Source organism: Palaemon carinicauda, chromosome 26 (assembly GCF_036898095.1).
Source record: "Palaemon carinicauda isolate YSFRI2023 chromosome 26, ASM3689809v2, whole genome shotgun sequence".
Taxonomy (NCBI): Eukaryota; Metazoa; Arthropoda; class Malacostraca; order Decapoda; family Palaemonidae; genus Palaemon; species Palaemon carinicauda.
The window spans coordinates 39,220,422-39,245,851 of NC_090750.1; the positions used below are offsets into that span (position 1 = coordinate 39,220,422).

At 38.0% G+C, this 25,430-nt stretch overlaps 1 protein-coding gene across 1 annotated transcript in view; it reads left to right on the top strand.

The window, feature by feature from the left end:
* Positions 1 to 25,430, top strand: part of LOC137619891 (potassium voltage-gated channel subfamily H member 2-like) — a 913,085-nt gene that overhangs the window by 315,203 nt on the left and 572,452 nt on the right. The window contains exon 3 of the mRNA XM_068350179.1: positions 17,555 to 17,782. Coding sequence (XP_068206280.1) covers positions 17,555 to 17,782 — 228 coding nt within the window. The remainder of the gene's footprint in view (positions 1 to 17,554; positions 17,783 to 25,430) is intronic.

Consider the following 25,430-nt stretch of genomic DNA (forward strand, 5'->3'; position numbering starts at 1 on the left):
TGTAACTTTTCAGTGGCTAATTTCCTCTTGGTAAGGATAGAAGATACTCTTTAGCCATGGTAAGCAGCTCTTCTAGGAGAAGGACACTCCAAATTCGAGCCGTTGGATTGGAGTTCTCTTTCTTGAGGGTACACTTGGTCACGCTGTTCTATCTTATTTCTCTTCCTCTTGTTTTTTTTTTTTTAAGATTTTATAGTTTATATATGAAATATCTAATTTACTGTTCTTATTGTTCTTGAAATATTTTCTTTTGATTTTTTTTTACTTTCTTGTAGTTCATTTATTTCCGTTCCTCAGTGAGCTATTTTTCCCTGTTGGAGTCCTTGGGCTAGTAGCATCTTGCTTTTACAGCTAGTGTTATAGCTTAGCTTGTAATAATAATAATAATAATAATAATAATAATAATAATAATAATAATAATGATAATAATGATAATAATAATATTGATAATGATAATGATGATTAGTATGTGCAACTCGGACGGATATTGTTTGAGATAGGCCTTCTCCCTCGTTGATGTCGCTCACTATCACGAGTTCACTGCAGTGTTGCTACATTTAACAGCATATTTGAGATATTACCGTGAAATTTGGCAGTAACAGAAAAACTGTTTCATATCTATCCCAGAAATTTTCATTTGGATATGTGAATAATTATAGGAACAATTCACTCCACCGCCAAAATATAACTATTCAACCCATACGGAAATAAACGTTTGCTGTGGCTTTTCTATGGTATATATCAACATGAAAATTGGTATGGACAAAGTAAATTTCCATCTCATAAATTGCCGAAAATTTCATATATGTGAAGTATCCTACAAGTAATTTACGGCGACGCTGAAAACCGGCCTCCCGAGGATATTGAAAAATGGCTACTGTGACTTTTCTATGGCAAATATCAATATGAAAATTGCTATGAATATAGTTCATATAACACCCATCAAAACCTGTGAAAATCATTTTGGTATCTGTAAAACTTTAGTAGTAGTTTGCTCCTCCTCACTGATTTTTTAGCTAAAAGTCGTCACTTACGAACAAAAGTAACACCCAGGTATGCCTTTGGCAGTTATGAACATGAAAATTGGCAGAAACAAAGCATATATATATATATATATATATATATATATATATATATATATACATACATATATATATGTATATATATATCTAAATAATCTCTTAAAATTTCATTCGAATATATTTATAGGTATAGAAGTTATTGACTCCGACACCGGAAATATCAGCTCCTTCCACCAAACTCCGCTCCGAAATCAATGGTTAGGGAATGACTGGGCTACGGGTTGGGTGAGAAATCTTCAAAAATAATTTGGCATTTCATATAAAGTCACTCACTGCGTTCGCGACAATAATAATTAATGTTTGTAAGTTAGAATTCATTGGAAGAATAGTATTCCAAAATGAACGTATGTGAATAGTACTGTATTTAGAATAATATAAACATTTATCGGGGCAAGTTTTTCTTGCTCATTCTTTTATTAAAATTTGCCTCCATAAATTATTATTTAAGAAAGCTATAATTCCAGAGCTGCCAAGGCCCTGTTAACTGGAAAGACGGAAGACAAAGAAATCCTTGGGCGACGATAATTAGTTTTCAAGCTTTTCTTTGTCACACAAGTAGCTCATTGTGTTCAAAGCAACAATTGTTTAGGAAATAAATTAGGATGGAACAAGAAATGAATAATGGAATTTTCGACTTATTTTTTATAGATGAATAGGACATGTGTTTACTTTATGTTATATTTGAATTCTTGTTCCTGTTGTGGTTACATAAATACACTTGAGTTTTTCATTATTACACTGTAACTAAATTGATGTTTAAAAAAGTACGATAATAATAATAATAATAATACATACATACATACATACATACTCCTTAATAAAACAAATCATTTGATGATTTTACATGGAATTTTTCAAAAATGGAATGATAAACCTAAAAAAATAAAAATAGTCAAAATTCCACTTGAGTGTTGTGTGATTTGCTTCATTTATGGAATAAAGTATTATTTTAACATCGTTTTGCCACTAACTGCCTTTTTTTATATTTACTTTTTAATCCTTGCATCCTGTATATTTCATGTATATTTATACACACACAAACATAATGTACATAATTTACTAAATAGAACTTTGTCATCTTGAAATCTTAAGTTGTTGAGGTGTTCCCCATAAATGTTAATTCCCACATTTTCCCATTCTAAATTCTTAAAGACTTTTTCTAGGGACACTTTAAATATTTTTGGGAGAAATGAGGTCCCATTGTCTAACTCCTTTATCAATTGGAATTTTCTCACTATCTTTATGTAGGTTTAGGGTTGCTCCCTATATAGATATACTCAAGTGTTCTAACATAAGATTAACCTATTCCTGGTCTTTGAAGGGCTTTTATTACTGCGTGGTTTTGACAGAATTAAAAGCTCCCCTATATTCTATAAATGCCATACATAGTGGTTTGTTATACTCTGTTGATTTTCCCATTACCTGGTTAATTACAGAAGGTCAGTTGTTGAATACCCGCTGCTAAAGCCTTCCTGCTCTCTTATTTAATTAAAGTCTAGCTGTCTTTCTATTCTGCCTAATATGATCTTAATGAATATTTTATATGATACTGAAAGTAAAGTTTTTCCAAGCTGTAGGTACTCGTATAGAGCATTCTTTCAGATATTTTGTGCAAAGTTCAGCGAGTTTTACGCCTATGAAGTCTCTCAATCCATTATTGAATCAATTGTTAGGCCATCTTTTACTGCAGCTCTGCCTCTTTACATGCCTTTTAATGCGTTCTTCACTTCTCTTGCTGTTACGTTTATAGCTCAGCTGTTTTATTATTTCTTTTGGCAATTACTTAAAATCACTATTGTAACGAACTGTACCTAACTGTGTGTTATTCCAGGATCCTTGCTACCCCTCTATTGTATAGAATTTTATAGAAATCCTCTGCAATTTTACTTTTCACCGTTTATTTTCGCTTGACTTTAAGTTATTTAAAACTGTTGCATCTTTAACTAAACAAAAATTTTTCATCTGAGAATAAAATATATTTAGTTTTTAGTTTCTGCATTTGGTCTTCTCCATGTCCATTTTCTCTTTTCCTTTTTATGAGAAAGGGTGTTCATGTCTCCTTTGTCATTTCTTGTGCCTACTCTAAATTTACTGACTGCTGATTCTCCTCTTCTTTTGACCTACTTTAGAATTGAAAGCACTTAAGACAAATGTAAATGAAGTCGTTTTTTTTATAGATTTTTCCACACACACACACACACACACACACACACACACATATATATATATATATATATATATATATATATATATATATATATATATATATATATATATATATATATATATATATATATTTGGGCTCAAGCCATGTCGTCCTGATGGAAGTTCCTATAGGGTAGCTTCCTAGGGTATATTACAACTACGGCGATATTCCCAGAGAATTTACCTTAAGGTACCAGAATTCTAACTCCTGGAGCGAATATCCCTCGTGAAAGGGATATCGCGACATATCAGAGGACGTATTCTTGACACGCCACATGGCAATCTGCACCCCGAACAGAGATTACGTATCGCAGGGGTCAATTGGCAAGAAACGAAATCGGGAAAGAAAAAGGGGGAGCCGCTCCCAAGGCTCCCTATCTCCCGTTTCGTAAGCGTGCCTGGCGCCAATCCTGGCGCCATCTGTATTCCTTTTTGCGTAGCTTAACAACTCGGTGTTTTTTCCTGTGTTTCTCCCAAATCTTGGATTTATTCTACTTTTCATGGCTTCTCCAACTTCGTCGGCCTCTGATAAGTTGAGTACCATGTCTTTTATGTATAAATGTAGGCTCTTGGTAATTTTTTAAGTGATTAATAGGTTTAATCTTGGTTACAAGAGCCGTAGCCTACCGGAGGCGTCATGGACGCTGTCGCTCGCTAGGTATAAGTTTAGTTAGCCAGAGCGACATTCCCGGTTGTTTTGCTTTAATAAATTTTAGCTATTTAGCGTTACATAGGATTTCCTTTCGTGCTTTAGTATTATTTTGGCGAAGTATTCGCCAATTCTGGCTTACGCTAGGCCATGTAGCCTAGTCGTTTGGTCCTAGTACTTTATGCATGATTTTGGTTTTTCCAAGTGTATTAAAATTTTTTGAAGCTTTAGGCTGTTTTTTATACATTTAAGATTATGTTGAATATTTCCAAGATATTATACGAGTGAGTTTCGGTGATTTAGGTAATCGATTCTCTTGGTGCCTAGGCTAAGTTGCTTATGGAGCCTTGGTATACTTTCTCATACTCCCCGGTTGCTTTCTTTTCTTCGGAGAAGGTATGCAATCCCTTTCCCTCTGTTCAAGCCTTGGGCTTATCCCTAAGTGGTTTATCTGAATTAATTTTTGATAAAACTATACTGGGGTGTTACTGTACCTTCCTGTTCCAGTAAGTCTGGTTTCAAAGAGGGACAGAACAACAGAGTTTTTAGTCTGAGTCTGTGTTTGTCTGGCTTGGGGTAGAGTCTCCCTCGCTGGCCTGGCACAGACATAGGAGGCTTAGCCTCCTTAGGTCACTACCGAAGGTTTCTGTACGAGATGATTCCTTCTTTTGTGATCTACCAGACTAGTCCTTGTTGCTGTTCTCGGGGGAGGATAAGATTCTTTCCCTGGGAGTAGCAACACCTTCCTTGCTTTGGTTCTCTGGGAGCTGGTAAGTATTGCTGGCCTCCCTCCTTGGATCTCCCTTAGGCTAAGATGAGTTTCTTGGCTGCGGGTGATCCTTCATTAAAGCAAGGTTGGTAGGACCCTCTTTTGTCCCTTCCCCCTCTATCTCCGTAATGGCCTAGCCATTACAGTACTGTACGTCATTCTACATCTGGACCTAGAATAGGTTAGGATGTGGAATTGACTCGGTCCCTTGCCGGCCGGCAGAGCTGCCGGATGGCAAGGGTCTTCTGCTTCGAGTGCTGCCCGGACCTCCCTTGGTCCCTCATCCATGCCTGCCTGTAGAGCCAGACGGCATTGGTCAGGAAGCCTGAATTAGATTCTCCCCTTCCTGATATGCACTCTTTCGGATTACCGGGCTTGGAGGTAGTGTACACTCTTATCCCGGCATCCATTCTGTTTTTCTTCTAGTGCTGTACCCGACCCGGCTGCCGGCCTATGAGGCCGGCAGCTGGGCAGTCGTAGTCCTCTGGTTCTTTTGCTGCCGGCTGGCATAGGTCGTGTACCTTTGCCGGCCGGCTAATGTCAGCCCTTGTCTGCCGGTCGCCAAGAGTGTGGCCGGCAGCCGGGTACTACCTTGTGTAGTTGCCGGCCGGCAGTCATTGCCGGCCGACATTGGCTGTTGCCGGCCAGCAGTTACTGCCGGCCGGCACATGCATTTGAACCAGCGTTCTGCCGCCTTATAGCTGTTAAGTAGTATACTTTAAAGCTAGTTATGGTGTGTGCCGGCCGGCACATAACCTCCTATACTGTACCAGTATTCTTCAGTATAACATATACTGTAAGAAGAAAACCATAGTATAAGTTTTGGTACAGCACTGTGTTCTAACACTTTTGTGTTTTCTTGCGCGGCCCTTTGCTGTTGCCCTACAGATAAGAAAGTGAGTTCTTTCTTGTCTATTATCCAGGATTTTAAAATCATTGCTTAGGTGTGAGCTCCACCTGTTTCCTCTGGAAACTTTGCATTGGTTATTCTAGAAGAGATTAACCATTCGATTTTATTATCTGGAAGGCTGCAGCAATTGGTTGTGAAGGAAACACAAGTGTGTGTCTTTCCTTTCTGAATTGTTATGCTATACTATGCATATCCAGTGATACATAGTTCACTTGATACTCATGGAAATTTCTTCTCTTTACAGAAGGACCCTCCGAAGTGCGGAAGTGTCTTCTGCAACGTCTGCAGCAAGAGCCTCTGCGGACATGAGTTTGGTAGGAGACACGCAGCATGCGCTGTCTCCAAGGGTGATCTCCGGTATTGGGACCCTCAGGTATGTACTGTGTGCACTAACCTAATTACTGAGGCCTTTGATTCCCCTAGGATGGCGGAATCAAGGGATATAACAAGGGAGAAGCTTCGTACCTGGGTAAGGGGCTTCTAGAAGAACACCTCTGGACCTTATCTTCCAAGTGAGAAGATGAGGGCGTATCTTTTCCCTAAGGCATCAGCTGATGCAGTGATTCCCCAGCCTCAAGAGGTTATCCCCCAAGTTCAGATCCAGGTGGATGCTGAAGTCGCGGTCGCTATACAAGACATCCAGTTTGATGACAGGATGTCTGACGTGGACGAGCGTCTGGAGGAAGACCTCCTGGCAGAAGCCCAGGGTGAAGTTCAAGCTCCAGACGTTGTAGAGGAAGAGGTCGACGAGGTGTCGGCTACTCCGGTTCAGATCCCGGAGCCTATTCCCTCAACATCGGCCGGTCTCCCAGTAGAGCTGGGACAGGCCCTCTCCTCCATTGTTGGAATGATCCAACAAATGCAGAAGGAGAATCAGGAGAAGGCGGCTGCAATGGAACTGCGGATGCAGAGCCTTGCAGAATCACATGGGCCCCAGAAAAGGCTCAATGTGAAAGACCTTCCCTTGTGCTCAGATGCTAAACCATGGAGGTATGCTGAGCACATGCCGATGACGACTGGAAAGATCGTCATCTCGGATAAGTTGGGCTCAGTTCCCCTAGAGGAGGTGGAATTCTGGCCCAGCAAGGCATCATATCCGGACTGTTATGGCCGGCTGAGGAAGGAACCAGCTTCAAAGGAGGAGACAGAGCCGAAGGAGGTCTTAGTGATGGACCATACTAAGGCTCAAGCTCTGCTTTCATCCTCGTTGAAAGAGAGGGGCTTCTCTAACTCAAAGGTAGCTGCATTGAGCAAGAAGCTCCCTTCCTTTGTGTCCTCTCCTGCTAGAGCCTTCCCCTTTTTACAGAAAGGGTTTGCGGCTGTACTAAAAGCAGTCGAGGCCGGCAAGCCTTGCCCCTCCCTGGAGGAGTGTAAACCCTTGTCGCTGGCCCTGCCTATGGACCACAAAGACTGGAGGGACGTCCATCTTACGTTCTCAGTTGGGAAGTTGGAGGCTGATATCGCCGGACGTCAGTTCGGCGAGGACCTCCCTAAGCTGTCTGACTTTCTCTTGCAGAGAGAGTTCGAGACAAAAGAAAGACTGCTGCCTCAATGTCTCTTCAGACTACTCTTGAGACGATGGCAAGTGACCCCAAGGTCCATGAAATGTTCATGGTGGTGGCCAAGACTCATCTGGCCACAGTGACGAAGGACCTTTATGGCTTCGTCAAGGCGAGGAGAGCTTGTAGGGAGTTCGTGTTCACCTCGGCTACGGTGAGGCATGAGCCAAGGAAACTATTCTCCTCCAACATTTGGGGCAAAGACCTTTTCCCTACCGATTTGGTCAAAGAAGTAGTTGATAAGGCCGCCTTGGAGAATAGAAACCTTCTCCAGAAGTGGGGCCTGGCTATTAAAAGAAAGTCTTCCCCGGATGAGGGTCCTCAACCAAAGAGGAAGACTAGGAGGACTAGGCTACCGTCTCGGCCAGCCAAGCCTTTTAGACAGCAACAGCAACTGCAATTGCCATTGCCTCCAGTGCCCCAGATCGTGGCACAAACCCCGACCACTTTTCAGTGGGTACCCCAGGCCGTGTCGACACAGTCCACGGCATTCACCCCATCGTTCGAAGGGCAGTCTACTTCCTTTCGAGCAAAGCCTAGAGGAGCAGCCAGAGGCTCGTCTAGGCGCCCCTCAAGGGGAAGGGGATTCAGGGGTGGTCGTGGTCAGGGAGGCAAGACCTCAGGACGGCAGTCCAAGTGGGATGATACCGGTAGGAGGGAGACTTCTGAAATTTCGGGATCGGTGGACCTTCGATCCCTGGGCCCACAGCCTACTCAAGAATGGACTGGGCTGGAGCTGGTACAGCACTCCACCCCCGTGCCTTCGGTTTTTCCAACACTCCACCCCCGTTCTGGAGGAGTACGTTCAAGAACTGTTGGAGAAAATGTGATCCGAAAGGTGAAGTCCATCAAATTCCAAGGGAGGCTGTTTTGTGTTCCCAAGAAAGACTCGGAAAAGCTCAGAGTCATTCTGGACTTGTCGCCACTCAACAAGTTCATAGTGAATTGCAAATTCAAGATGCTAACACTGCAACACATAAGGACCTTACTGCCCAAGAGGGCATATTCCGTCTCTATAGACTTGTCAGACGCCTATTGGCACATTCCAATCAACCGTCGACTCTCCCCCTACCTAGGGTTCAGGCTACAACGAAGACTATACGCCTTCAGAGCCATGCCATTCGGGCTAAACATAGCCCCAAGGATTTTTACGAAGCTTGCGAGCGTAGCTCTCAAACAATTACGCCTAAAGGGAATTCAGGTAGTAGCCTACCTGGACGACTGGTTGGTGTGGGCAGCATCCGAGACAGAATGCTTGCAAGCTTCCAGTCAAGTTATCCAGTTCCTAGAGTACCTAGGTTTCAAGATCAACAGAAAAAAGTCTCGACTTTCTCCATCTCAAAAGTTCCAGTGGCTGGGAATCCACTGGGGCCTTTTGTCACATCGTTTCTCCATCCCGGCGAAGAAAAGGAAGGAGATAGCGGGTTCTGTCAAGAGACTTCTAGATTCCGAAAGGATATCAAGACGCGAACAGGAGAGGGTACTGGGCTCTCTCCAGTTTGCTTCGGTGACAGACCCAGTGCTAAGAGCACAGCTAAAGGATGCAACCGGAGTTTGGAGAAGTTATGCATCAAACGCGCGAAGAGATCTGAGAAGACCAGTTCCGCTTCGGCTACGTACTCTTCTCAGGCCTTGGTCCCAAGCCAGACATCTAAAGAAGTCGGTTCTTCTTCAGCCACCTCCCCCGTCGGTGACGATTCACTCAGACGCCTCGTAGGAGGGATGGGGAGGTCACTCTCATCGGAAAAAAGTCCAGGGGACTTGGTCCAAGCTATTCAAGACCTTTCACATAAACTTTCTAGAGCTATGGCAGTGCTCCTTACCTTAAAGAAAGTTTCCTCGCATCACTCGACCCACATAAGGTTGGTGATGGACAGCGAGGTAGTTGTGAGATGATTGAATCGACAAGGATCGAGGTCACCACCTCTCAACCTGGTGATGTTGGCGATCTTCCGATTGGCGGAAAAGAAGAAGTGGTACCTGTCGGCAGTTCACCTTCAAGGAGTCCGCAATGTGACAGCGGACGCTCTATCCAGGTTCACACCGATAGAGTCGGAATGGTCCTTAGACGCAGGATCATTCTCCTTCATTCTGAATCAAGTCCCAGAACTGCAGATAGACCTCTTTGCGACGAAAGACAACAAGAAGTTGCCCCTGTACGTGTCCCCGTACGAGGACCCCTTAGCGGAAGCAGTGGACGCGATGTCCCTCAACTGGAACAGATGGTCCAGGATTTATCTGTTCCCTCCTCACAACCTTCTGTTGAGGGTCTTCAACAAACTGAGATCCTTCAAGGGGGTAGCGGCAATAGTGGCCCACAAGTGGCCGAACAGCATGTGGTTCCCCCTGGCATTGGAACTACAGCTGAAGTTTGTACCGCTACCAGATCCAGTTCTAACCCATCGAGTCCAGAAGTCGACTGTCTGCGCTTCATTACAGAAAACCCGGACCCTGCAGCTCATGATTTTCTCTCCCTAGCGGTGAGAAAGCGTTTCGGGATTTCGAAAGCCAGCATAGACTTCCTAGAGGAAAATAAGTGCAAATCTGTTAGAAGGCAATAAGTTCTGAAAGCCTATGCTAGGCTCAGACCTTCAGCACCTCCAAAGCCCATTTCATGGTCTTTAGACAAAGTTCTTCATTTCGCTTCTCTGTGGAGCAATGAGGAGGGTGCATTAATGGATTTGACCCAAAAAGTTATTTTCCTATTTCCACTCGCGTCCGGGGCCAGGGTTAGTGAGATTGTAGCCCTCTCGAGAGAGGAAGGTCGTGTTCAGTTCCCGGATGGGGGAGAACTGAACCTGTTTCCGGATCCTTTGTTTCTCACCAAGAATGAGTTACCCACCAACAGGTGGGGTCCCTGGAGAATCTGCCCTCTGAAAGGAGATGCATCTCTATGTCCAGTAGAATGCCTAAAGGTCTATCTTCATAGAACTTCAGACTTCTAGGGTGGTCAACTATTCAGGGGAGAAACATCAGGCTCAAATTTATCACTGAATCAATTCAGGGCGAAAATCGCATATTTTATTCGCAGAGCGGATCCTGACAGTACACCCGCAGGTCACGATCCGAGGAGAGTTGCTTCATCCTTAAATTTCCTTAATTTTATGGATTTTGAACATCTCCGTTCATACACTGGCTGGAAGTCTTCCAGAGTGTTCTTTCGCCACTATGCGAAGCAAGTGGAGCAACTAAAGAGTTCTGTGGTAGCAGTGGGTTGCGTCGTTAACCCTGCTGTTTAACTCTGCGAGGAACAGTGGTTTTAATTGGGACAATTAATTCCAGGGTGTGTTTAGTTACATTCTGTGCTACAAACTAAGTGAGGGCACTGAGGTGCCCACGTTGACTGTTCCACTTCCAAAGGTGAACCTAGCATAAGTGCAGACATGTGTGCCGAGCGTTTCTAACGCTAATGTCATTGATTAGTAATACAGACTTTTCTGACGTTCATACCTCGGTATGTTAAAAGTGGCACTAATGTTTTTCTTTCAGATAAACAAGTTTCTTTTTACTATCAGACTTATGCTTAAAGTTTTGGTTATCCTCTTCTTATATATATATATATATAGAATTGTTGTTAACCTGTCCGTTTGTTGTCTATCAATAAACTTGTTCTTGAGAACCTTGCGTCTCCTTCACCTGTGTCAATTTATTGATATAATTGAGCATTCATTCTATGTATATTTATCTGGGATAATTCTAATAGATTGTTCATGTATGCAAGCTATGTTGCATTGGTTTATGCTTTCCCTTATCGGGAGGACTGCGTCCCAGAAGGGGACGGTGGCGGTTTTACATGTTTCCTCCTATGCGGGTATAAACCTTTGTCCAATACAAGTATTGTGCGGAGAACTGGTCGATATTTCATATTGACGCAGTGGTTCTTTACGAACTATGCTTTACTTAATATAGAGGTGAGACCACTATATTAGCTTGCCTGGTATTCATACATAGGTAAATGTACTCTTCGAGACTTTTCCAGAGTCTAGTAGGACTCTTCCCTGTAGGGGGCAGGAAGCTCTAACATGGTTTATAGTTAGTTGAAAAGATGTATAACGGTAACATCTTAGGTCTCTAGGTCTAGTCGACCGGGAAAAATTACCTCCGGGGAGTACGGCACGTTCTGAGAATCCACAGATACAGTAATGCTCTGGTATACTTCCATCAGGACGACATGGCTTGAGCCCAAAAAACGGATTTTGAGCGAAGCGAAAAATCTATTTTTGGGTGAGATGGCCATGTCGTCCTGATGGACCCGCCCTTCCCTTTCTAAGAAAGGGCTGTAGGACCCCTCCCTACATACAGTATCTGTAGCACCTCGTGTACGCTACAAGGAATACAGATGGCGCCAGGATTGGCGCCAGGCACGCTTACGAAACGGGAGATAGGGAGCCTTGGGAGCGGCTCCCCCTTTTTCTTTCCCGATTTCGTTTCTGGCCAATTGACCCCTGCAATACGTAATCTCTGTTCGGGGTGCAGATTGCCATGTGGCGTGTCAAGAATACGTCCTCTGATATGTCGCGATATCCCTTTCACGAGGGATATTTCGCTCCAGGAGTTAGAATTCTGGTACCTTAAGGTAAATTCTCTGGGAATATCGCCGTAGTTGTAATATACCCTAGGAAGCTACCCTATAGAAACTTCCATCAGGACGACATGGCCATCTCACTCAAAAATAGATTTTTCGCTTCGCTCAAAATCCGTTATATATGTCTGTGTGTGAATGACAATGGGTTGAATTAACAAGGGGAGTGAAACGTACTATAAACATGTCCTCTACCCTTAAACTACAAATGTACATACATACATACATACATACATACATACATACACAAGTATGGCTCCAGTTATATACCTTAATAGATCCGTGCCTCGGATTTATGCGTTATTAGCTGATTTTAACCAGATGCAATTATGTATAATACTCTATGTTGCATTTTAAAACGCGCTAACACATTATTGAAATATAAGCTAAACTGATTGTCGAGACTATAAATACTTAAAATAGAACAAATACAAAGTACAAAAGGACTCCACATATTGTTTACCGTATTGGGCTTAGTGCAATTACCAGAAGTGGGTAAGTAGGTTTGGGGTCTGGAGTCGGGTGGCGATTTAGTTATATGAGGTCTCGGGATCATTTCGGATTCTGCTTACGTTGGCGTCGGTCCATGAAGGAAGGTTTATTATTCCTCTTCCTCCTCAGCCGGTCGGTCTCTCTCTCTCTCTCTCTCTCTCTCTCTCTCTCTCTCTCTCTGACCGTATCCTATCCGTTTCCCCTACCTTTAAACCCCAACGAGCCTTATTAGGCAGTTTGAGGGCGTCGTTGGTGTCAATACCCGTGTCACTGGCGTATTTCATGCGGAACATTTCAATGAAATGGTCTTCCTCCCTGTGTGTCAAATGCTCGAATTTCTTTTGTTTACGGCGGGAAATACTGTCGTTTTTTATGATAAGAGCTCAACACTTAAACGTTTAATGAAGTTTGCAATAGAATGGAGAGTACATTTCATGTGTCTCGGTAACTGAATTCTATCAAACAAATTATGCATATTTTTACAAACATGAAAACTGATTTCTTATACTAATACAAATTTCCAAAATATTTTTTTCTCTAATATTATTTTTTTCTCCGATTTTAGTAAGGGATTTCCCCAAGACATCGTATTCCAATACTAGGTACTGGCACTTGAATCCTCATCACTAGATATTCATTAGATAAGAACATTGAAATCATGCGTCCCACTCGAACTTTTTATGCGTTAAATTTTACCACGTTTTAGTATACGTGGCTGTTGTATCAATAAAGAAAGCTGTCAAACCTTACTATTAGAATAGTTATTCGTTTCAAGTAAAACAAAAGTATTATTATAAACGTTTTGCATCCTAGTAAAAAGAAATTTCTATGGTTAATGTTTTGTTATAGAATTACTTTCATTTCAATTTTAAACTTGTATTTTTGTGCGTAATTCCCTGCCGGTAAAATATTGACATGTATAGGATCTTTTAATGTGACCTTGCTAAGACCTTGAATAAATTTTCTGTAAGTTATTACTCCATCTCATTTATTATTATTATTATTATTATTATTATTATTATTATTATTATTATTATTATTATTATTATCAACATCATTATTGTTATTATTATTATTATTAGCTAAGCTAAAACCCTAGTTGGAAAAGCAAAATGCTATAAGCCCAAGGACTCCAACAGAGAAGAATAGCCTAACGTGGAAAGAAAATAAGGAAATAAACAATAATATAAGTAATGAACAATTAAAATAAAATATTTAAAAAAAAATAACGACATTAAAACAGATATTTCATATATATATAATCTTTAAAAAGACTTATGTCACCCTGTTCAACATGAAAACATTTGCTGCAAGTTTGAACTTATGAAGTGCTACTGATTCAACTACCCGATTAGGAAGATCATTCTTCAGCTCGGATGCTGCTAGAATATGAACCCTCGCCGGTGTTTCGATCAATGTGGCCTTTACTAAGTCTGTGAACGAACCATCAACTTTTGGTTCCAATTTAAGGTGGTGGAAGATGTTTCTCTTTCAAGGGTGAGCAGAAGTTCTGCGAAAAGTTTAAGTTAAGCATAAAAGGTTTGCTCGATTCTGAGAACTCGATAGTTTATCTTAGTTTGGAGATAATGTGCTTAGTAGTTTTAATTTTTTGCTTCACTCCGGAGGTTGGCGGGTACAGCCAACCTACTTAGACTATTTAAATTGAGAATTGACAGGCGTTGGAAAGAATATCGAGTGGAATTGCTATAGAAATAGTAAACGCAAATCTTGATGGATTGAGTGATACGTTGAAAAAGAAAGATAGGTTAATAAGTTTATATTATGGATTGATTACAGAAGAAATAATTTACTTACACAGCCATTTGCAATAATCCCTGATTTGTAAGCAAGCATCCTTACAGTGAAAGGAAAAAAGTCAAACATATGCTGGAGAAAATTAAATAAATGAATGTTGCTGTGGGATAAACCGCTACATTCGTCGCTCATCCTGAACTTTGTCGGTTTTGTAGATGAAATAAGAAGAAAATTAAGTTGGAGAATGTAAAGTAATGAAATATTCCCTTTTTATATATACATCAAAGATACAGAAAATAAAAGCTCTTCATATTTTGCACAAAATGAAAGCAGATTTTAAAGTTGTAATTTACAATTGAAACAGTTTTGAAAGGGTGGTAAGGCTGTTAGCATCATGCTTGGGCCTCCCGAAGTAGGTAATACTAAACATTCTTTGCTCTGTATATTTGGCGCCTAACAGCAGACACTTTTTAGCCTTCTAATTATATCCCCTTTCCTCCTTCCTAGCTTTCATACTAATGCCTAATAGGAATGAAATAAAAATTCTGTAACGTGATGGCATGATAGCCTCAATTATTAGGCTAATAAGCTCAACTCTATGCCCAGAATCTCTCACTTCAGGACATTCGTAGATACGCTATGCCAGAGTTAATATTTGTATTGACCCTGAGCTGTGCTATGGAAGAGGTACTTCATTGCATTGTTTGGAAGGCTATGAAAAGGGTGTTGTAGATAGGGTAGGCTTTTTTAGATATCAAACGAGGAAGGCTTTTGCGTGGTTCGTTGACGTGAATGAACGTAAAAAGAAGAGATCTATATAATGAAATAATGCTGTCGAAATCTGGTCCTCGATTCGGTTGCTTGATAAATCCGCGGTCTCGATAGCAAGGAGAACATCTTTATTACGACCTTGGTTTTCATCATATGTAATTTCCTATTGGTTTAGCAATTAAATAATGAATTTTTACGAGCCGACTGCATATATATATATATATATATATATATATATATATATATATATATATATATATATATATATTTATATATATATATATAAATTTGTCATGGGCCATAGGTTTTCATTCGTAATGCAATCGCCTCTTGTCTCTCCCCATTGTTGTGGTGAGATGTGGTCGTGGTCATGTCCCTTGCAACTGTTCAGGAGTTCCATCTGCGTTGATCGTTTAAGCTTGTGTTGGATAGTGCATATGCACTCTTATGTCTTACGCTACCAAGTCGTTTCCTTTTTAGCATGGGGTTACTTCCTAGGAGATAAATGGATCAGTACAATTTATTGATTTTGCTTTAACTTCTTTATGCACCTTCATAGAAGTTTTGTTACCAGCTTTACATCCACGCAATTACCTTTATATATTAATGTTATGCCCTCTTTCACGCTTTCCTTTTAATACACATTTCGCACTGTACGTGCACAAATTACACCCACCATCCCCCCTTCAATCCATATTGACGGACTGTATAAAGCTTCTTTGCTCTAACCCTGCACTTATAATGTTATAACATGTGTCCATTGTGTTTACTTCCAATTGTTCTCACTTTCTTTCAAATCTTCGTATATAAAAGACTATGCAAACAATTTATCTTGTATACTCCAGCTTTTGTACTGATATTTGCTTTCAACATTTATACAGGGTGGGGCGCGGTAACTTTTTTTATTTTAGAAAGAAGTAAAAAAACTTAAAGCTTCACAATTCTTTATACTTATTTTATGCCTGTCACACAACATTGGAGAATTTTTTTTTTACTCAGTTTTAAAGACAATATCGTTTAAATGTCCACTTCCATCGTCAATACACTGATTCAGACGGTTTCAGAAGCTGTGTTCTACTCTTCCCATCATGCTTAGCGGTATATTGGCTATTTCGGTTCGGATGGCTTTCTGTAGGTCTTACAGGATAAGTGGACGGTCGTTATGAACCAGGAATTTGAGATAACCCCACAGGAAATAATCACAGGGAGCTAAATCAGACGTGCGCACTGGCGAGTTTAAGTCTCATTTTAGGGAAATCAGTCGTCCGGGAAAGGCTTGTCGCAGGAATCCCATTGAAATGCGGGCAGTGTGGGCTGTGGCCCTATCTTCCTAAAACCACAGACCCTGGAAGACCCGAACCAATATAGCGAATATACCGCTAAGCATGCTGGAAAGAGTAGAACACAGTTTCCGAAACCATCTGAATCAGTGTATTGACAATGGGAGTGGACATTTAAAAGATATTGTCTTTAAAACTGTAAAAAATTCTCCAAATGTTGTGTGACAGGCATAAAATAAGTATAAAGAATTGTGAAGCTTTAACAGTTTTTTACTTCATTCTCAAACAAGGAAGTTATCACTCCCCACACTATATATATTTCACTTTCTTAAAGGAGATTGGGCTTAAAATCCTCTTAAACATTTCTATCGTTGTTCTCTTTCCAGTTTTACATCCCGCTGCCTTACTTGATTAACCTATCGTGTCTGCATATATTGCATTAACCCTCAGTGTTCGTATATCATCATTCTTTATGTCAGTTATTTATATTCCCAATCAAAATCCCACTTTGCTCCTTCTCTGGTACGCCAAGTTGTGTTGTACCTCTATATTTTTTTTTTTTTTTACAACGGCTTTTGCCACCTTTTCCTTTAAGAAATGAAAGAGTTTTTCTCTTCCCCTCACTCATTCCTGCCAGACCTTATCCTTATCCAAACATATTTTACAATTACAACTTAACCGATTGCATCACGTACTGTAATGAACAACTCTGGGTGTCTTCAACCACTTGATTGCGCATATTGTATCCTCAATAGTTAGTTCCAAAAGTTTTCACAATCTTACACATACCAGCCCTTACTGCTCTTTCATCGTTCAGCTGTGCCTCACTTCAATTTTCCACATTCAGCATATTTTCTAAATATACTCACCCCATCTATCTAGAAATATTTCTTTATACACAATCTCTCTATTCATGTCTCTTTCGTTTCATTTATTCCCCCTTGTATACTTTTACGTGATCTCTCTTCTGTTATGCAGCTGGCTCTAAAGCCATTCATTTTTCACTAAAACCAATTTATTCATCCCACCAGTTACTAATTTTCTCCCTACATAACCTGTTAGGCTCAAAGAAACTCCCCGCTCTCACTCTGATTTCAACATGGAATTTCTCCATACAATTCAAATGCTATATCACTTATATATATTTCAACACGATTCACTTTTAATTTAATAAATTTTTTTTTTTTTTTTAGATATCTATTCATATAAAGATGTTTTTCTTTTTGATTATCGATAAGTAAATATATGTGGTTTGGGTTAGGAAACCCAACCCAGGGAGCATTGTCAAAACTGGAAGGTTATAATCTTCACAAGTCTACCCTTCCAAGGGGAAAGTTGTGTTTGTGCGCGCGCGCGTTTGTGTCTGTGTGTATGTGAGAGAGAGAGAGAGAGAGAGAGAGAGAGAGAGAGAGAGAGAGAGAGAGAGAGAGAGAGAGTTGTTTTGAACCCAGTTAGATGTTTTTTACTAGAAACTGAGGTTTTTTTATCCTTTTTTCACAGATCGTGCCTTCGTGGTAGCCAACGCCCAACATGACGGCGGGGTGATCTTTGTGAATGAGGGCTTTTGCCGGATGACAGGGTTCTCCCGTGCGGATGTCATGCAGTGCCCTTGCACGTGTGACTTCCTGCATGGACCCATGACATCAAAATTAGCAGCTCAGGAACTCGTGGATGCCATGGCCACCGTTCAAGAGAAAAATGTGGAGATCCTCTACTACAAGAAAGATGGTCAGTATTACACTAAAGAACGTCCTTTGTTTTAGATCATGATTTATTTATCTTTCTGTTTCTTTTAATGGTGAGTAATACCAGGTTTTTTTTTCGGCACTATAAAGTATACGCTATGCACAAGAATCTCTATTCAAACGGCGATATTAAATACGCAAAATCGAAAGGTTACGTAAATATTACATAATCTTACCGTAAGTACGGAGAGCCTAATGTTTTTTTTATCCATATATTTATTTATTAATTTATATTTTTATTTTGTTATAACAGTAAGCGTAATTTATTCAGCAATATCAGTTTTCTTTTTAGAACACTGATGTATTTTCTGATATCCTTGTGCGATAAGTTTCCAAGCATCCTGCTAAAGGTAAATTATATGTAATCTGTTTATTGCATATATCTTTTCATGCAGAAATTTTCACCCGTGTTATTTGAGGTGTATTGTGCGAGGGGAAGCGACTCCTGAGCATTTAATGATGGCAGATTATGACTGGAAGCTTGAAAGACATTTATGCCTGGGTCGTTATTTAATGGGAGCTGTTCATAGGATAATCTCGCTATTTATTATATGTATGGCGTCCCGAAGATGAGAGGTTTCAAAAACTTTATTTTACTTTTAATTTGGTCAGATATTAATATTAACGTTTCTCATATTCTCTTGAGTGTTAGAAATTGGTGAAGTAGGAAATTATCTTTTCTTGATAGCAATATAAATGTAATGAGAAAGGTGAATTCTAGCATATTTGAAGGTTGAGTCCTGATTATAAAACTTACATAGTCATGAAATTTAAACGCCTCTTTTTTATGAATGAGATATCTTCAAGTACCACAATATAACATAATTCATCACTTAACCTTGGTTCTGGCAACATTGCCTGGAAGCTACATCCTTAAATTTTGAATAGAAAAATTATTTAGCAAAACGTTATGCTACTGAAACGGTTGATCAGGGATTTGTGATCGAATAGTAGGCTATAGTTTGTTATAATATTTATGAAATATTTTAAGTCACACCGATTTTCTGCAGTATAGATATCCTTGGAGATCTGAAATAAATTCCTGTCAATTTGATGACCTTTCATCATGACCAACGAGTATCATGAAGCTTTTTCTTTTTTCCCTTTTTTTTTTGTGCGTGTGAATGACTTACTTTATTGCCTTTAGGAAGGCAATCCATCTGCAGGCGAAGCAGTTTCCTTAAATTGAAGTCAATTTTTCTTTCATCGTCTTGCTTGCATTGCAGTAGTCAATGCTTCCAACTTTATGTGATAGTTTCAAGACATTCTAGTAAACTATTAGGATTTTCATTTTTACATTTTTTTTCCGTACGAAGCTTATATAACTTGTTAGAGGTATGTTTAATAGCTCTGCTATATATATATATATATATATATATATATATATATATACATACATATAGATATATATATATATATATATATAAAATATATATGTGTATATATATATATATATATATATATATATACATATACATATATATATATATATATATATATATATATATATATATATATATATCTTTAAGAAAATTGCATAGGAAATATTAAGGGGCTATTGCTAATTGAGATTTTGGAAACTTTTGTAATACATCGTATCTAAATATGGACGGTATGCTTAGGTGTGTATTTGTTTGGGTAATATTTCTAATTTTAGAATTTTTATAGGGTTCATATTATATTTAAGGACTTTCGATTTAATTTTATTGTTGTACTGATTTCGTTGCTTGTTATTTTTATTAACTTTTTATCTTGAGAACCGTTACACTTGATAGTATTCATGACCAGTGTAATAGATACTGATATTTTTACATTCTATCTTTGTGGTTGCACAAACGCCTGTACTGTACTCACACACATACACACACACAAACATATATATATATATATATATATATATATATATATATATATGTATATATATATTTATGTATATATACATATATACATATATATATATATATATATATATATATATATATATATATATATTATTATTATTATTATTATTATTACTGGCTAAGCTACAACCCTAGTTGGAAAAGGACAATGCTATAACCCCAGGGGCTCCAACAGGGAAAATAGCCCATTGAGGAAAGGAAAAAAGAAAAAAAATATTTTAAGAAGAGTAACAACATGAAATACATATCTCCTATATAAACTATAAAAACTGAAACAAAACAAGAGGAAGAAAATTAAGATAGAATAGTGTGCTCGAGTGTACACTCAAGCAAAAGAACTCTAACCCAAGACAGTGGAAGACCATGGTACAGAGGCTGTGGCACCACCAAAGACTAGAGAATAATGGTTTGATTTTGGAGTGTCCTTCTCTTAGAGGAGCTGCTTACCATAGCTAAAGAGTCTCTTCTACCTTTACCAAGAGAAAAGTGGCCACTGAAAAATTACAGTGCAGTAATCCCTTGAGTGAAGAAGAATTGTTTGATAATCTGTGTTGTCAGATGTATGAGGACAGAGAAAAATATGTAAAGAATAGGCCAGGCTATTCAGTGTCTGTGTGTAGGCAAAGGGAAAATGAACCGTAACCAGAGAGAAGGATCCAATGTAATATTGTCTGGCCAATCTAAAGACCCCATAACTCTCTAGCAGTAGTATTTAACGGGTGGGTGCTGCCCTGGCCAACCTACTATATATGTATATATATATATATATATATATATATATATATATATATATATATATATATATATATATATATATATAGTGTGAATCTTTGTACATACAAATTTGTATGTTCATGTATTTTGATCATCATTATATAATTGTTGAATAAATTCTGTTAGATATTGATACTGTAATTTTGAAGGAAATTGTTTGGTAGGTGGCTCCTTTAAATTTTATTAGAAAAACAACCAAGAGAATTATTGACATTCTCTCTCTCTCTCTCTCTCTCTCTCTCTCTCTCTCTCTCTCTCTCTCTCTCTCTCTCTCTCAATTCTTTTAAAGGACGGTTACAATTCTCAGAATTGTCAAGGAAGTTTGCTTTCATTTTTTTTATTTTCTTATTTATTTTGTTTTTTTTTTTTTGCTGTTTTTGGGTGACAGGAAACGAGAAACATTCAGACATTCCATTTCCCCTCTGAATTTTCTTTACTACTCGAAATGATTGTTTGATATTTCCATTTTTACTACAAACAATGTGGACCATAACAAACCAACTTCCTTTTCCACTTTCTGGGAACAAATACGCCACTATTTATGATTTTAAAAATAAAATTCCCTTGTCAGGTATTTTAGGCATGCTAGGGAAATCTTGGTAGCAAATAACTTCTGGTGTTTATAAGATATTTGTATTTAATATTGATAAAAACCATCTTATTCTTTTATCCCACATCTAAACACTGTGGATATATGGCTGCAAGGCCTGGATTCAGTTGTGTGTTAAGTTGACCACTGAAACATTGTAAAACACTTATTAAATGTGCTTTCAAAAGGCATTTGGGAAATTCAAGGATTGCGACGATGTTATGACTAAGGTGAAGACTGCCTAAAAGAACTTGATAGTTTGAGGTTAAGATTTTTTTCATTGATAAGATTCTGGAATCGTAGTTTCAGTAAGAGGATGACTTGAGAGAAATCGTGATCTTACTGAATACATCAGTTTCTAGTTTCCTTTCTGAAAGTAAACGGAGATATTTAAATATCGACTGTAGGCTTTAATCTCTAGAATGAGTATGAATAATAGAACTATAATCAAGAAAGCAATAAATGTCAGAAATTATAAGTAACAATTGTGCTTTCTGGGTTCCATTCATAAAACAGACATTCTGTAGTGTGCCAATGAAAATTTTCTGCAAGTTAGAGATAATATTCTTTCATGATTAAATGATATGTTTAGAATGGAAGTTTATTCATGATAATAACTCATTATTTATTTATTAAAACAGGCTTGACTACCTTTTTCAGTTAAAAGACATCAATCTTGATAGAAATGGGTTATAAGATAACTTTATTATACATTTATGAATTCATGAGTGTACATCCATGTTCATGCTCAGTCTATGTAGTGTAATTTACTGTATACTAATTTTTGTACACATCTTTAAAAGTATATCCAATAACATGAGAAAAGGAAAATAGAATGAATTGTAATTGGAGTGATCTGAGCAGAATCAAAGCAAAAAACATAATGAAAATTAGTATATGTAAAAAATGTCTTTCAGTGCAAAAGGCATAGAAGAGAAATGCATTCGCGCGATTCCACTCCTTCGCTCTAAAGCTTCTGCTATCCTGTGGCTATAGTAATATATGATGCTTGTTTTCCTTCCTTATAATGGCCCAAGTGTTATTTAATCTATGAATGATACTTCTTATATACTTTTTTTGTTCTTCTGCCTCACTTGCGTGATTCACCTAGTCACTTATTTCTATATCTAAACAAACGACGTGTTAAATATTAATTTCTAATTGATAACTATTTTTTGGCTTCACTGCAATATATGATTGGGAATTTGTGATGTACTATACGGAAATGTCCAATAAATCTCGATGAAGTCACTGGCAGTTAGGTGACGGATTGGGTTTAAGGCGTTAGACAAGATGTCTCTGTGACTTTTACTCCCAATGCCTTGGCGCTACGCATCACAAGGAACTGGCTATCCTTTGATGTATCTAGCCAATGAATCCTCTGTGGATTTAGTCAGCCAATGAGACGACTGGCGAAATCTAACTGAGGACCTTTGCGTCCATAGACGTAAGAGGAAATGATGATTGAAATATCTTTAATGTAATTGAAAGACTTACTAACTGGACTTTCTCTAAGCCCGACCAGACTGGACTAAGCTTTCAATTCATCTTTTGCTAATCATGATATCCGTTTTGCCAGATTTTTGTCCACTCTGTAATCATTCTTTCTGCCTTCCTTACTTCTAAATACACTATTCAGGGAATTCCTCTCGGGAACTCTAGCATATTTTCTGTCAATTACATCTAAAACCCACGGCTCACTAATACTCTTTTCATACACTTCCTCCCTCTTAAAATCATTTGCTTTATCAAAAGGATTAAAACACATATAACTACTTCTATTGCTTCGCTTTTCTATAGCTTCACTCACTGTTTTTCATTTCTTTTATACTTTTGGTCTTCATACACTAATTGGTCGTTTTTCATTCTAACCTAACTCATGGACACATTCAACGATATGCATCCAACATTTTCTATTTAACGTTTTTGTATGTGGAATAAAACAATTATAAATTTAACTTTCTAGATGCCATAAATTTTGTCTGTTAAGAATCCATTTGGTTTTCAATTAATGTTAGTCCAATAAAGCTCTATATAATTATATTAATCTGCTAAAATGATTATAATTACCAATTAGTAACCATTTATTATGTGTGATCGATTTTGTTTAGTAATTTACTATTATTATTATTATTATTATTATTATTATTATTATTATTATTATTATTATTATTAGCTAAGCAACAACCCCAGTTAGAAAAGCAAGATGCTATAATTATGCCCAAGTGCTCCAACAGGGAAAGATAGGCCAGTGAGGAAAGGAAATAAAAAATAAATAAACGATATGAGAAATAATTAACAATTGATAAGATATTCTAAATGCAGTAACAACATCAAAACAGCTATTTCTTATATAAACTATAAAGATTTATGTCAGCCTGTTCAACATTTGCTGCAAGTTAGAACTTTTGAAGTTCTACCGATTCAACTACCCGATTAGGAAGATCATTCCTCATCTTGGTCATAGCTGGAATAAAACTTCTAGAATACTGTGTCGTATTGAGCCTCATGATAGAGAAGGCCTGACTATTACAATTAACTGCATGCCTAGTATGACAAACAGGATGGAACTGTCCGGGAAGATCTGAATGTAAGGGATGATCAAAATTATGAAAAATGTTATGCAACATGCATAACGAACTAATTGAACGACGATTCCAGAGATTAATGTATAGATCAGGAATAAAAAATTTAATACTATTTGAAGATTACTATTTTATTCGTAATATCAGGAATCTAGGTTTTGAAAACGACTATTTCATTACTATTATCTGAAATATTTTTTGAATAATCCGTAATAGAATAGGGAAAGAAGAAAAAAGGCAAAGAGAAAATGTTGAGAAATCATGTTAGGGACGGGAGCAATTTTCAAAGGAAATCGTGCGAATTTACGATGTGCCTTCCAATCTGGGTTCTTTACCTTTGCCCATCTGGATTTCATCCCTACAGTGATCCTCCCTTTTATTTTTCTCCCTTTTTCATTCGTGCTTCTCTTCTTTACCTTTTCTGTCTTTGGCGTGCCAGATTATGTGGAATGTTCCCACTTTGGATGTGCGTATTCTCTCTCTCTCTCTCTCTCTCTCTCTCTCTCTCTCTCTCTCTCTCTCTCTCTCTCTCTCTCTCTCTCTCTCTCTCTGTTAGTTGTTCTTTTGGCATGTTTCTTAATCTATTACATGACTATTTTCCCATCTTGATAAAGAATGTTTTATATATATATATATATATATATATATATATATATATATATATATACATATAAATATACATGTATATATACATATGTGTGTGTTTGTGTGTGTATATATACATACATACATCATATATATATATATATATATATATATATATATATATATATATATATATACACACACACACATATGGGTGTGCTTAATTCAGAAAAATAAAATGAGAGAATATTTGAATTTGTTGTCACATAACACTGCATAGCATATTAGCAAATAATGCGACAAATGACCGTAAGTTTTGATATAAAAAGTATTGAATGTAGGGAAGAAGTGTTATTAGATAGATAATTTGTCATGACAAATTTGTTCGAGAAGTCTTGGCAAGAAAAATAAAACTTTTAAATGCTTCTTGATAAAATTCGGGCAGATGGTATATGGTGACCTTCAGTTTTTGTCATATTTTGAAAAGAAATTAAACGATTTTGTATGATGAACGTAAAGTTTGTGAAATGAAATGTCCCTCATTCGGTGATACTTACGGACCCATATTAGGCTTGTGATATGTTTTAGAAATGTAACTTTGATGTACTTGATAGATGGCGGTGTCTAACAAGGACTAACATATCCATGAAGACAGGGGAGCTGCTGAAAGACTAACACTTATTTGGTATAAAAGATATTAAACAAAATTGGATAATGACAGAAATCGCGGGAAAAGGTGTTGACGAAGGTTAAAGTTGGCACATAATATTTTATATTAGTGATATATAAAAGGAAGTTTAAAACTTTGATATGCTGGAGTTTGAAAGATGGGTTTTTTATTGGCATAGGAATTAGTCCTTACTCCTCTCGTCGTCATTCCAGCTCTCTCTCTCTCTCTCTCTCTCTCTCTCTCTCTCTCTCTCTCTCTCTCTCTCTCTCTCTCTCTCTCTCTCTCTCTCTCCCAGTTTCCAAGCAATAAAAACTATTTCATGGTTTTACTGTCTAAGCACCAAAGAGAGATTGTGGAAATAAAACCACATAGCGAATTTTATTGAGTATTAAACGGCTATGAAAGATTTCCTCCCCCTTTCCTTTAATCTTGAAGGAAAATTTGACAAAATCTACTTTTATTAACTGATTTACTCCTATATTCGTTTTATTTAACCCTTTTTCAATATCTGACGTTATCAACTATTC